The sequence below is a fragment of the Leptinotarsa decemlineata genome, unplaced genomic scaffold, assembly GCF_025532065.1.
Source record: "Leptinotarsa decemlineata unplaced genomic scaffold, Ldec_3_MD MMD2_tig00026328_RagTag_RagTag, whole genome shotgun sequence".
NCBI lineage: Eukaryota > Metazoa > Arthropoda > Insecta > Coleoptera > Chrysomelidae > Leptinotarsa > Leptinotarsa decemlineata.
The window spans coordinates 33,206,054-33,220,514 of NW_027412688.1; the positions used below are offsets into that span (position 1 = coordinate 33,206,054).

Genomic DNA, 14,461 nt, shown 5'->3' on the forward strand with positions numbered 1-14,461 from the left:
ATACGGTGGCCGAGATATGATTACGGTGTTGTTTTTGGCCAAAAAATTACGAACTATTGATGACAAATGAATAGGTCTATTTCAATAGCAGAAAATCGCTGAACACGTAAAACACTTCTAACTTTTATGCCTCTCACCAACAAAGTGAATAAGCTAAACAGCTAAAACTGTGAACATATATTCGAGACGAGTGTATCAACGTAAAAATTTTTGAAAAAACTCGCCCACAAAATTTGAACACTCACTTAATTTTCCTCGTACATTCAAAGGATTTATAATATTTAAAAAATGTTGAATTTCATTGGGGGTAAAAAATAATCAAAAACTACTTCAAAAATCACTCTTTAAAAATATCCCAAACATAAAAAGATATGAAAAAAAGGTCGAAACAAAAAAAATTTGTGATTGAAATTTTCTATCCTGAATCACTTTTGTGTCCTGAATCACTTTTGACGTATTTGCAAAAGAAAACGAGATATTTGTAATAAACGATCGAAATGTATAATTCAACAGTGAGGAATTTATTTTGTTTTAAATCGAAAAATGTTAATTTTTCAAATTAAAAAAAAATCATAACTAGAAAATCTAACTAATAAACTCAGATCGCTTATACCGAGAATAAGCTATAAGCAAATTCTGATATCTCAAAATTACTTGTAAATGCCAAAGAAACCGAAGACAAAGCAGAATGGGGAATGTTCCTCAATTTGGGTTATTACAGCAATTGCAAGTTTCAACAAAATAAAGTTGAGTTTAGTTCATGAGTTTTTCAAATTCACTTCGAAAAGTATTCAAATTGATGTTTCAAATGTTGGGTTTTAATTTTTAAAGGGATTTGTTTCTAATTCACATATTGGCAACAGCGCCTATATCAAGTTGAAATATTCATACGTACCTAGATATTCTACTTTTAAAAAAGGAAAATTATCTTTATAAATCAACAATTAAGGCAAAATATAAATTATAGTTCAATTCCACCTCCACAAGCCACATAAACAACAGTTGTTTTGTTATCTATTTATATAGAGGAAGATAGGTTGGGTGCACAAAATGTCATATGTCACAGAATGTCTCAGAACTCGGAACATAAGTAAACAGAACAGCACGCCTCTGAAATATGTCATCTTTGTTTGTCTCTTACAGGTAGCAGATCCATTGTCCTTTATTAGCTATAACCGATGTTGCCAAATAGTGAAATAGAAACGAATCCCTTTAAATGTTGAATGCATTATTTCATTCCTCTTTTTTAAGTATTTAAATAATTTTTTTTAAAGAAAAAGGTTGAAATGATAAGTTTAAAATGCGTTGTTTTAGAGCTCTTTCATGAAAACTACTTGATTTTTGTCAGGAGGAACATTCCAGCTCCATTCGACGCACACTGCCAACCACTTGTTTAGAAAATTGGGAATAATGTCTTTGCCCTGTATGTTGATTTTCTACTCACTGTTAGAAATACATAAAAACAAAATACTACTCTCCACTCAGATCATCATAATTATGAAACTAGAAATGCAGAACAACTCAGACAGCCAAGATTTATACTTGAAATGTCATTAGGAAAGTCCCTGGACATTTAATTATTTAACAAACTTCCATATAATGTGACTGGATTGAATTTTAATTTGTTCAAAAGGAAAATCAAAGAGTACCTTATACGAAATTGTTTTTATTCTGTACATGTTTTCATGCAAAGGACATATTCAGACTAAATAGCCTTAATTTTTTATATTGAATCTCTTTTTTATAATTTGATTCTTCATTTGTTAACTATTTTGTAAATCATTTTCAAAATTTATATTTAATGATGCTTTTATATTGTTCTCTCTATTTGCACACTAATTTGTACCAATTGTCTATGACTTGTCACAAATGTATATTCATAATGTGATTAAATAAAATTCTATTTATCTATCTATTTTTCTCGCCTTATACTTATACCTTACACCCAAAGGCGTGAACTCAGAGGCAATTTATTTTTCAATAGGTGAATAGGACAGGTAAAATCTCAGGTGAATGTGAAAATGTAAAAAAATAGATAAAATAAATTAATTTTGGTGAAAAACATTTTTTTAAATATAACTTACAATTTAAATCAGTGAGTATACACTTGTCTTGTGCAGTGAGAAAAAACAACGTAAAGTGAATACATAGATAAAAATCAAAAGGAAGAGTAAGAGAGAAAAAATACTATTCACAATATAAAAATAGAAAATTACTGATGATAATATCACCGATAATGAGGCAAAAATTAGAACATTTTATTTTAGCAAATTAATACAACAATATAAAAATAGAGGGCGAGGAGGTACAAAGTGAGGGCATATTACAATAAAAAATAAAGTTGTGTGAGTAAAAATTCAATAGTGCAGTTGTTATGGTAGTAAGTTGGTGTAACTGATAATTTTTTAGATTTTGTGATTCTATAATTTTCAAGAAGTCCTTGTAGCTATTATAAATAAATATTTTATTACTTTTGAATGAATTTATAAAAAAAATACATCCCTGAGATTCGCATTTTGTCAATTTTTTGTGATTTTTTTAACATGCCACTCTGTTGAGCTACAAAACTCAATCGTTCATTGCAAATATTGTTTCTATTGCAAATATGTCAAAAGTGATTCAGAACGATTTTATAAAAAATTTGAATACCAAATTTTTTGTTTTGATTTTTTTTTATATCTTTTTATGTTTTTGAGCCTGAAATAGCCTGAAACCGTTCTGCAATAGTGTCTGTTCCAATAATTGAAAATTGATTGCGGCAGTTGTATCGCCGAAGGCATATGCAGGAATTTTTTCTGTGAAGAATACTGCACTGACAGCTGTCGGTTATAATCCAACGCCCTTCGTGATATAAGCCTGGAGAGTAGTTGTTTTCTGATAGATGTCAGTCCATAAACCTACTCTGTAGGTAAGGGAAGACTGGCTTTCATGAATTGTTCCTTTAGATTATTTGGTTTAAAATTATATTGTTTCAATTATCTGGGTGGGTAGAATGATTGGATATCGTAATCTAATTGAGAATAGAAAAAAATGTATACAAATGAAACCTTATAAAATAATTAATCTTTGTTATCTATTCAAACAGTTATTATCATCCATTTATACAACTATCTTATCATCTAAGCAAATGGGAAATTACTTTTCATAAAATTGGTGTTGATGTATCTATGCAAACCTATAATTCATTTATAGGTTATAGCTATTGAAAAACAATTTTTTCAACACAAAAAGTTACACTTTGCGAAATATTCAATAAAATTATCACAGTTCTAGAGAATTCTTCTTACTATAGTTGTGATAATTGATTTGTAGAACAGAGACATGTGGTATTAAGACTTCCACATCATTTTGTTTTGAATGCAAAATTGAGTTCTACTGACATGAACTCAAATGAAGGTTTACTCTAAAAATTGATAGCAAACCTTACGAATAAAGTAATTAGCTCAACACATTAACTGCCCAAATAGAACTTTTTTTTCTGTCAGGCTCATGCAGTTCTCTATATGGTTGATTTGTGAAGATATAATTGCATTACAAACAGTCACAAAAATGAGATGTTACTTATTTTTCACAAAAAAAAACACTTGGAATTCAAGACTTGGCATTGAGTTATTTGTTTTACGTCTGTTCACTGAAATTTTTTGAAAAAGTACCATAAAAGCACATTTTCTAATTTTCGATTTAGTTCCTTACTACAAAAATGACTATCAGAGACTTTCATTGATGAACAGAATGAATGAGAAGATTCAATCTTGTAGTTGAGATTTTTGTACCAAGCAATGCAATAGCTTAATCAGCAATTCGTCTTAGTAACAAGAGTTTAACATAATGAATAATGTCATGAAAATCAACTTACCAGATGAAGGACTTTGGATAGTGTCTTTTTTCTCCTTTTTACGAGCACCATGTTTCTCATCAGAATTTTTTTTTGGTTTCTCAGTGGCTTTTCCATTGACCAATGCACTTGCTGTAACTTCCTGTTTTCTAGTATCTGGCTCCTCTACAATTCCATATACCTGCACTTGCAGGTTAGTAAGATAACATATATTTAAGTTCTTCTTATATAAATCTACAACTTGCAATCTATGTTTGTTGGTAAGAAGATGATCGGTAACCATGCTACATAGGATAGACTTATTGCACAAAATGCACATAACCCTGTGACTTGTATCTGGTCTAAAGTATACTTGGTGTGCCTGAGAGGGGGGATCGTGATTTGTGAAAGCCTCGTGGTAAGCCTCCAGAATTCTCAAGCATTCAGGAGTCGCGGAAAACTTCATGTGCCTCTGACCCATAACGTGATCTAGTATAGCAGTTTTTGAAAATCTACTCCGCGTCATCAAATCGCAGCAACATATGAGACAAACACCTCTACTCGGGCCTGACCTTTGAATACTATATCCTGGAACTTTATCTAATCTTCGAACGGCTTTCATTATAGAGTCAGGATATAATTTCATTTCAACTTCTGGGTCATATGGTGGTTTGAAACTGAATGTGAAATCATTTGTTCCATAGTCATCTTCTTCAGAAGAAACGGTTACATTTTGAATGGACACGTCCTCTTCATCTAATACTTCACACTGGTCAATCTTGCTGTCTGTTTTGTCATTAATCTTAACATCATCGCAAGCGTTGCTCGTGCTAGGAACCGCTTCAACGTTTCTATTCGTTTCTACTCCAAGAGGTACTGATTCAAGACTTCCACTTAAAAATTTGTGAAAACGCTCCTCAAAGTGTTCGTGATTTTGTAACGTAGACCAGATATCGCTCCCAAATTCAATGGGTATTTCTTGGTTACATTCACTACACTCACAAAAAACAACTTGTCTCTTGCGTGATTTCCCAAGCTCAGACAGTGTTTGCTTGATATTTTTCTTCAAAGTTAATAGTAGAAATACGAATTCATGAGTGATTTCCTCATCAGCATTTATTAAAGAAATGCGACCTACACTATTCAGAAAGTTGGAAAATTCAGCTATTTTTTCTTTCACTTCTGTGTTTGAATTTGAATTAAAATACAGACCCTTTTCTAAAATATCTATTGTTGGGCATGATTGTCTAGAATGCTCTTCCATTTTGAAGTTTTCTCGAAAAAATTCAGATAAACATTAATCAAAATAATAAACAACTACTCTTCTACTCGCTAGTCAGCCAAATGAAAAATAAAAAAAATATCTCTCTACTTCTCGTTTATAAAAAAACATTTGGCCAGTTCATAATAATATGTATTATAATTAATATCAGGAAGATATCTCTAGTTTCCATTATTGAGCGCCCCATCATTGCCACGAGATGGCGGTGCAAAACTCTAGGAATAAAAAGAAAATGTCAGTGTTTTTTCTATTGAATGATATGTTGTTTATTCTAACAAAATATATCTGTTTTGATAGTATTGATAACAAAAATATTCCATTTTTCATACAATAATAATCGTTGCCCGAGTATTTAGACTTTATCTTGTAATAGTTTATGTGAGGTACCTACATGATTTGCTTAAAAACTTCTTGAAGTTGAAATTATCTTCTCTCGCAGTGTGATTCATTCTGATACCTTCAACTAATGATGTGGATAAATTGTGTCTGTGTGTGTTTTCGTGCGCGCGCGCGTGTGCGTGCACGAGTTTCTTTGTATGTCATGGGCGGCGTGGTATAATTTACGAGGTCTAATCATTATTTTTATGTGGGAGGTTTTATATGGTACTTACTAACTAGTACATTTATCAGACCCGGTACATTAGTCTTTTATTAAGCTGTTCGGATTGACTTCGTATAGATTATATAATAATTTACTTTTGACAATTTACTATTGACAAAATTGGTAGGTTTGCCTTTTGAATACAGTTGAATGTGAAAGTACCATAAACAGGAGTAAAAGCCTTAAAGAAACATTTTTAATCTAAAAGCCTTAATAAATATACATGGAAGTCTTTCAATACACGAAAACCTCAACAATCATGAAAACTATAGTTTGTGATAGGATAGTGTTGTAAGTTATCACCTGAAAAAAATATGTATAATGCTACAGTGTGGTCGCGGTGGGAAGGTATCAATATTGTACAATTTGGGAATTGAGATTAGTTTTGTGATTAGGCCATAATCCATAATATACGTCTGATCACTGTTTTTGAATATTTGTAAATATTCCACATATTAGTGATTTATTAAACATCATCCATAATGGCTTGCTGAGAACTAGCTGAAAACTAGAGCACAAACACAACGCATTTATGATTTAATATCAGACAGCGCTGTTTTGACCTGCCATAGGTCTCATCGGTGATGCTAGGCAGAACCACAAATGGATTGACTCGTGTTCGGGGTGAAGTCCAAAAGGTGTAAGCTTAAAATAAAGTGTAATCTCAAACGAACTTATGTTTAAACAAATATTGAAGTGAAATATAAGAGGCTGGCAGCCCCCTACGCCAGTAACCAGGCAGGATGTCGACGTATTCAACGTAGTTATCAGTTCTATGAAATATATGAACATGTGTATTAGTGTTATTTTTATCCGAAAGCCTTCCGAGAAGAAGGCGACCAGTGAAATATAAGGTGTTTTAGTTAAAAAAAAAAGTGAATGAAAAAAACTTAGGGTGGCAGCATTGCCTTGAGCAAGGCAGACGAGCTCCCAGACGAAGCTTCTGTTTACTATGGAAAGGAGGAGTCTGGCCAATTGCTGAGAAGCAATGCCCATAGAAATTGGAAACAGAGAGTTTGCCGGATTCAACTGCCTTTAAAGGACAAGCCTGAGTAAGGGCAATATATGGGATCGTCAGAGAACTCAATCCTCGAAAATCAAATATGTTCGAAAATCACCCTAAGGCGGCCAGTCGCAATTGCAATTGAAAATTACTGAAAATGATGACCCTTTAAGTAAATCTCGTCTGATCTTGTCCATTCAGAAGTTAAGATTGGTGAATTATATATGCAGATTGGAACTAAAATAGGATTATCGAGTCAACCATGTCGTAATTTTGTACTCTGTTCAATTATGCCCAACACCAAAACTTCTGAGTTACATGATCTGAAAGTAACAGAAAGTCTACTTCCCTTTATGTGAGTACATCACGTAACACATCATGAGTAGTCTTGTAAAGAGTTTTCGTTATAGTTATATTCCTTCCGTTGGAAATTTCCAACATTTTTTGTTTAATGATGGAGAAATAGAGAGCCAGAAAACTTTTTTGTATGTATTGTTATCAGGCTGAATTATGTATGTATTACTACTGAAATCATATATTATTTTTTCTGCAAAATATAGTTATATCAAACAATCATTCTCGACGGTGTACTTCGAAGTTTCGGGACACCTCCTTTGTCTTATCCACTCATTTTGGTGTTTTATACCTCAGAGTTACATAAATAAAAAACAACATACTAAAAACAATATTTATTGTAACTCCATTTTAAAAGCACACATTTTCATTTATGTAAAATAGACATAACTCTAAAATTATAAATGAAATATATAATAAAATGACTCGTCACCGTCCTTTGCTAAGCAAAGCCTTAAAAAAAAATATTGCAACTTAATAATAGGTATACAATTATACAAACATAAAGGCAGTGGAGATACTGCCGAGAACTGTCGGAGGTTATACAGAGGGACGTTAAACTTTACTTCAATTATTTAATAAATAATAACCACTGGCTCACAGACGGAGTATTTTGTGCCCCAGCTGATAAATTTCAATCACATGGTATAATATATTACTATACATTTAAATTTACTATAATAATTATAATGTGCAAACTACGAAGAAAATATATTAATTAGGCTAATATAAAAGAACAGAAGGGCGAAGTTTGGACTGAAGTCCTCTCGGGTAAAGCGTAAAGATAAGGTATGACCAACAGTTGAACAGATTATCTGCAAAAGAAAAATCGATTAAAATATACTGAACAATATTCAACAATTCAATTTTACATTTTAATATACTTGAAAAGGTGATATGCAGTTGGATTTAAAACAAAACTTTTCCACAAGCTGATCCAAATTATGTGAGCTCCATTTGTAATTTTGTTTTATTTATTGGAAATACGAAATCCTTCGTTGCATTGAAATTGTAAATATCGATTAATCATAACAGAAAATGTCACTTAAATGACAAACATCACAAACAATTCGTTGTTTTTCAATGCATAGCACACTAATTGTTTTTATCCCCTTCTAATTTTTTTTAAACAAAAGAAGCTAGGAACACAAATCAAGGGATAAATAAGGTTGGTTTCAGATGTTTTACCCAACACAAAATTAATTACAAGATGCGTAGAGCAGTACATTTTAGTTTGAAGGTGATTCACAATGTTTCATGATGAATTTAATTAGTTCGGATTTCCATTGTCTAATATTATATAAAATGATTTGAAATATCTAAAAGAACTAATACAAATTAAAAAGAATAGCTTGTCACCTCACAAACCACAAGAGGAGACTAAATCATCTGTCGGTAACAAATAAGACAGATGGGTATCCGCGGCTAAGCTAAACAGTGGAGACGGGAGTGGGTTAAACAACTTAGCAAATTTCAAATAGATCTTAATGGGCGCCAGGTAAATTTAATCCTCCAGATACCCTAAGTAACTCACAATATCAATAACTTACCAATTAATATTGGAAATAAAAGATAAAGGTCCCCAATATGATTTATTCAGTAATCCTAACTTACATGGATTAACCAACAACGCTTCTAAGACAACAATGCAATATTCACACTACTACGCGATGTTCAAATGTCCATACAAGAGCGCGGTGTATATACCACGAATTCAATCAGCCATAAATTACGGTAGTAACGACGCTCAAAAAAAACTACAATACGTCGAGTAAAACTACCACGAAAATTGAGTAGGTGAAATCGTAAATACTAGTATCGGATGGTAAGACAAACTCGTTTGCGTCGCGTGAGCTCAGGCGTAGGCGCATCGGTGTCAATCAGCAATCGTGAAAGGAAGAATATACCTCAATTTCCGTTTCACAAATATCTATGTCAATCAGGTATCAATAAACAAACTCTTAATCAATAAACGATAAACAAACACTATATCAAACAGGTATCAATAAACAGAAGGGCAACAATTATTCAAATAACTCAGTATATCACAAATATTCAATTAAATCAATTATAACTTGCGTGCTCCTTTTGGGCCACCCGGTATATGGTGTTAGGCTACCCTGTAGTATGGCGGAGATGGATCACCCTGTAGCACCACCAAGATAGAACACCCTGTAGGGCACGACAAGCTGGACCAGTAATGGATCACCAAATAAGACCCAAGAAGAAAAAAAAGGGAAAACAGGAACCCTTAACGAAGACAAAAAAAGCAGGAAGAAAAAAAGCAGGAAGAAAAACAGGAAGAAAAACCCTACGGAAGAAAATTCTCAATCAGAATCAGATAAAAACAAGGTGAGATTCAACCCCCATTCAATAGGACTATTTGACTAATCAATACCCCTGGTATATTTTCATTTAGCAAAGTAGCAAGATAACAAGAGTATATTTTTGGGTGCCCTGTATAACCATATGACCCGTAAAAATCAAGAAAATTGAATGAGTGTTGAAACCTCTCTTCAATACTAATATTCATTTGAGATATAACGATGGAACCAGAAATTACTAAAATCATTTAAAACACATTTAATGGTAAAATTCTTACCCTGGCCAAGGGGTTTTCTATACGTTTCTTCGTGTGCGGTGCTCTGCACGGAAGTCCTACTGGGACTTGATGAGTGACTGAGGGCCTTCTGTTTCTTATGAATCTAGAGACGAGAAACGAAGGTTGTAGAATTGAAGAAGTGATATCATAGCTAAGATCACATGAGAGATGCGACAGTGATTCAGACATACCTAATTTCGGAAATCCTCCCACCTGGCACGAGTTCGGTAACCACCACAAATCCTCAAAAGAGCTTAAGTTTCAGACTGCAAATATCCACACCAAAATGACCAATCAGTCTTCCACTATACAATCCTGACTTGTAGAAATAATCCCCGTAAAGGATGGCACAAATACAACCAAATATATCCTACAATCAGTCTGATGGTACCCTTTGAACTCCGAACCAAGCTCACCGAAGGTTAACTTCCAAATACTAAGCGACTGCCACATCTGACAGCTAACCAGTTGTTGCCACAGTGCATCCAATCTACACTACAAGCACCAAGGGGGCGCTGTGCACAACATCATAAATCTAACAATTCCTCCACAGCCACTTGATACATCATCAACAAGTCCATGACCCATCAAAACTCCTTCTCAAAGCAATGCAACCCTAAAACAACCCTTGACAACTTGAGTAACCGATAAATCCTCCACCCGTGAACAACTGTAGAACTAGTTCGGTGTAAGTCGACGGAACGATACTACGAAAGTTCGGCAGATGTCAACCAACAGCTGTCTCTTAACCTTGTTTACGAATATTTACAAAATATATTGTTCCAACCTATTTTCAACTATTTACCAATCCTTATTCATGCGATGGAATAGAAACATACAAGGTAAGTCGCCACATCCTTCCCTTTCAGTACAAATATTAGAGCATTCGTATTATTCAGATTATTTACCGAAAATATCAAACAGTATTCAGAAACCAGAGCTAACTAATATTGTTTTTCAGGCGATATGGCTCTAATATGTAGTAATCCTTCTGGAAGTGATGAATAACAATCTATGCAAGAAATATTCTCGGAAAGGTATAGAGAATAAGGCAGGCAGCGGCTGAAAAATGATAGGCGAAGTAAACTGAGAAACAAACAATAACAACTATTTCAACCTAGCGAGGAATTTCGGATCTCCAACGTCGATTGGCAAAAGGAGAATGCGTAAGTACTGGTCAAAGCAGTTAGTCAGGGAGCATACATTTATTCTTATACATTTCAGGTATGGTTTTCTATGGAACGGAAGATTCCCATTACTATGATGTTAAATGAATAAAATCTACTTGTAACTTAATTACATTGTTAATATCCTTTGAATAAAGATCTTAAAAGGTAAGGTAGTGTTTTGAAAGGTCACATAAGAGCAGTTTGATCTAGTGCTAAATTGAAACGTAACAAGCTATGAATAACAATTATATTAGGCAAAAAAATCCTGACACGACATGAGCCTTTTACCTGAGAATAGTACAGCGAACGTGTCAGGAGAGGCAGCACTAGTAGTAGGAACAAACAAACTATTCACTTGTAAAACAGTGTTATTTACGTAATATTAATTTATTATTTAAAAACATAAATCTGATATAAAAAATCATTTTGTGCTAGTATAACGCCAACAAAGCATTGGTATTTTGAGAATTGTATGTCGGATAATCGATATCCGGAAGAAAACGTGTTTTTTATACCATTTATAAAACCTCATTTTATTGAGGTTAGATGTAAGGAGAGGAGAGTGGATTTAACAGTGCAAAAAGTAAATAAATATTCATATATATGCTCTAAACTTTTCATAGTTAATTACCATTGATTAGAATGAGATATAAACTCAATCGTTTATTAAATTATATTCATTTATTATTTTTAATTAAATTTATTTCATTACCATCTAAAATCTATCCAAATCCAAGATAGAGGAAAACAAAACAAAACCGAAGCGTGATGTTCACGTGATCGCCCAGTGTCAGATGGAAAGGGCGGCGTTCATTGGTGAATTTGCCTTCTTGGTACGAGTTCGGTACCAGCACAGGGTTGTAATCAGTCGTTTGCGTGTTTGTGTGGCGTGCGTTATAGTATATTGTTTAAAATTGTTTTCCAAGATGTCCAGTACAGACACTGCTGATGACACTGTGAGCTATCCTCTGAGTCCAGCCAGGAAACGATCCAAAAAAAGACATTTGAGTGTTGAGATGAAAGAAGTGATTTTAAATGTGTTCAAGAAAGAGATGGAAGAAATTGAGACGTCGACGAAGTCGTATCAAAAGTTTCCGATAAAATTGGAGTGTGTTGCGCTTCGATTTACAATGTTTTACGGGAATATAAACAAAATCATACGTTTTCCAAACCGAATACAAATCAGAATCGTCAAACCATTATAAAATCAATAGATGATGCTGATAAACATGCAATCAGGAGGAAAGTGCATGAGTACTTTTTCAGAAATGAAATACCCACGATAGACAAAGTAGCACAGAAATAAATGAAGATGTTCTATTTCCAAGTTTTAAGCGGTCAAAACATTCCATAAAGTATTGAAACATTTGAATTTTGCATGGAAAAAACGATGACGCAATAGTTTATTATTGGATAGAGAGGAAATTGTATTATGGAGGAGAGAGTATTTGACCAAAATTAAATATTATAGGGAACAACAGAGAACAATTTATTATATGGATGAAACCTGGGTTAATGCTGGTCTTACTACCCCTAAAGTATGGGTCGATGAAACTGTGACCTCATCTAGGAGGGCCTTTCTAGATTGACTATCCACTGGATTAAAAAATCCATCAGGTAAACTTATATTTATATCAAGACCTGTCTCAATCTCAATATATAAAAAATAACCCTCGTATTTGTTTTATTTACTTACATACCTCTTCATAATTTCAGGTAAAGGAAAACGGCTTATTATTTGTCACATCGGCAATGAGAATGGGTTTGTTGCTGAAGGGCTGTGGTGTTTCGAGTCAAAGAAAACTGGAGATTATCATGAAGAAATGAACGGTGAATCTTTCGAACAGTGGTTTTCCAAAGTTCTACCCCATCTTGAGGATAATGCTGTGATTGTAATGGACAATGCACCTTATCATTCGCAACGGTTAGAGAAGATTCCGACAACGTCTTCAAAGAAGGTTGAAATCCAAAATTGGCTGCGATCAAAGAGTATTAGCTTTGAAGACTCAATGCTAAGAGTACAGCTACTAAAAATTGTCAAGGAGCGCAAGCTTGAATACCCAAAATATATAGTCGATGAGATGGCAGCAGGTCAAAACAAAATTGTCCTTCGCCTGCCTCCATACCACTGCGAGCTCAATCCCATCGAGTTAATATAGGCGGATGTGAAGAATTTTGTAGCTCAGCATAACACCACGTTCAAATTTGCAGATCTTAAAGTACTTTTAGATGAGGCTTTGAAAAGAGTCACAGTGGACAAATGGGAGAAGTGTGTTTGGCATGTGATATCGGAAGTCGAGACAAAGATGTGGAAGCTTGATAACATAACACTGATAATTCAGATTGGTGAGGATGACACTACTGATGAAGAGACAAATTCATCCAGTTTGATTAATATTCCTTTTGATTTTACATAAAATAAAAATTATTAACAAAGAAATAATTACGTCTCTTTTCATATAATGCTTGGGTGCGCTGTGAAAAATCCAATGAAAATCTTTTTATATTACACATATTATCTGCATTTTCCCCGTTAAACTGCAAAACTTGTGCATTTCACTCGTTATTATAAAAAAGTTTTCCTAAGTATGATATAGCATTTGCGATCAACAAGATGTTGGTTCTGAATACTACCCTGGCCAATTCTTGGGATTTTCAATATCACGTGCGTAGAGCATGTCAATGTTTACATCCACTCTATCTTGGATTTGAATTTGGTTTATATTTGATTCATATTTCACTCGGAAATTACTCTGAAATTCATAATTATTTTAAATTTCTTTTATTACAGTTTGAATCTACCGCTATTTTTTGTACTTCAGAAGGCTCATTACAGTGAACAATAAAACATCGGGACGAGGTTTAAAAATAAATATTCGTTTTGATTTGAGGTTTGAAAATAAATGTTGATTAGAAGTTTAATCGCTTTATTTTATCAGCTTGATTTAACACATTCTTCATAGGATTTCTTTGACATAATATAACATGAAATCTTATATAAGAAGTTTTGTCTTTTAGTGTTGTGAAGCTGAGTAAATAGAAATACTTGAATCGAATATATTCGGCACTGAAACGGAATGATTTGGAAGGATACAAATAGTGAAAAAGATGCCAAATATCAAATACCAAACAAATATTCAGTGCATCACTAATAAAAATGCTTCCAAGTTGATTTCTTATCTCTACTATAATTGAGATTTATATATTGGACATGAAGTAGCAATGAAAATTTCAACTATTGCAATAAAATACCAATTGATTACATTCCAAAAGAAAGAGTTCATTCATCCACAATAGCTAATGTTCTTGGAGTAGAAATCACATACTGCTTGCCTATATTAGAATCTTGTTTCAGGAGGGGAACGTTTTGGCTGAATGTAATACTAAATAAATGAAATTTCCCTTTTACATACCCGAATAAATTATTTTGATGACAACAACCCAGAAAAATTTATATTAAATTGCTGAACTTTGCTATAATGCAACTAAGAAATATATATCGTAACTTTTTGGAGGGCCTGAGACACTGGACACCCCCCTATTTACTCCACTGCCCCATACTGAGCAAATGCCAAAGATTTTCAGTGGAGAAGAGTCACAGAACGTCTATTTCCAATTCCAGTATTTCCGTCATGT

At 33.4% G+C, this 14,461-nt stretch overlaps 2 protein-coding genes across 10 annotated transcripts in view; both read right to left on the reverse strand.

The window, feature by feature from the left end:
* The window catches only part of LOC111506675 (terminal uridylyltransferase Tailor), a 28,562-nt gene extending 23,390 nt beyond the window's left edge, over window positions 1–5,172 (reverse strand). Inside the window, exon 1 of the mRNA XM_023161819.2 lies at window positions 3,857–5,172. Coding sequence (XP_023017587.2) covers window positions 3,857–5,078 — 1,222 coding nt within the window. The 5' untranslated portion in view covers window positions 5,079–5,172. The remainder of the gene's footprint in view (window positions 1–3,856) is intronic.
* Window positions 5,173–7,374: 2,202 nt separating this feature from the next.
* The window catches only part of beta-Spec (spectrin beta chain), a 75,915-nt gene continuing 68,828 nt past the window's right edge, over window positions 7,375–14,461 (reverse strand). For all 9 annotated transcript variants that reach the window (XM_023161822.2, XM_074182087.1, XM_074182084.1 and 6 more), the window contains one exon: window positions 7,375–7,869. In XM_023161822.2, the coding sequence (XP_023017590.1) occupies window positions 7,866–7,869 (4 nt within the window). In that variant the 3' untranslated portion in view covers window positions 7,375–7,865. The remainder of the gene's footprint in view (window positions 7,870–14,461) is intronic.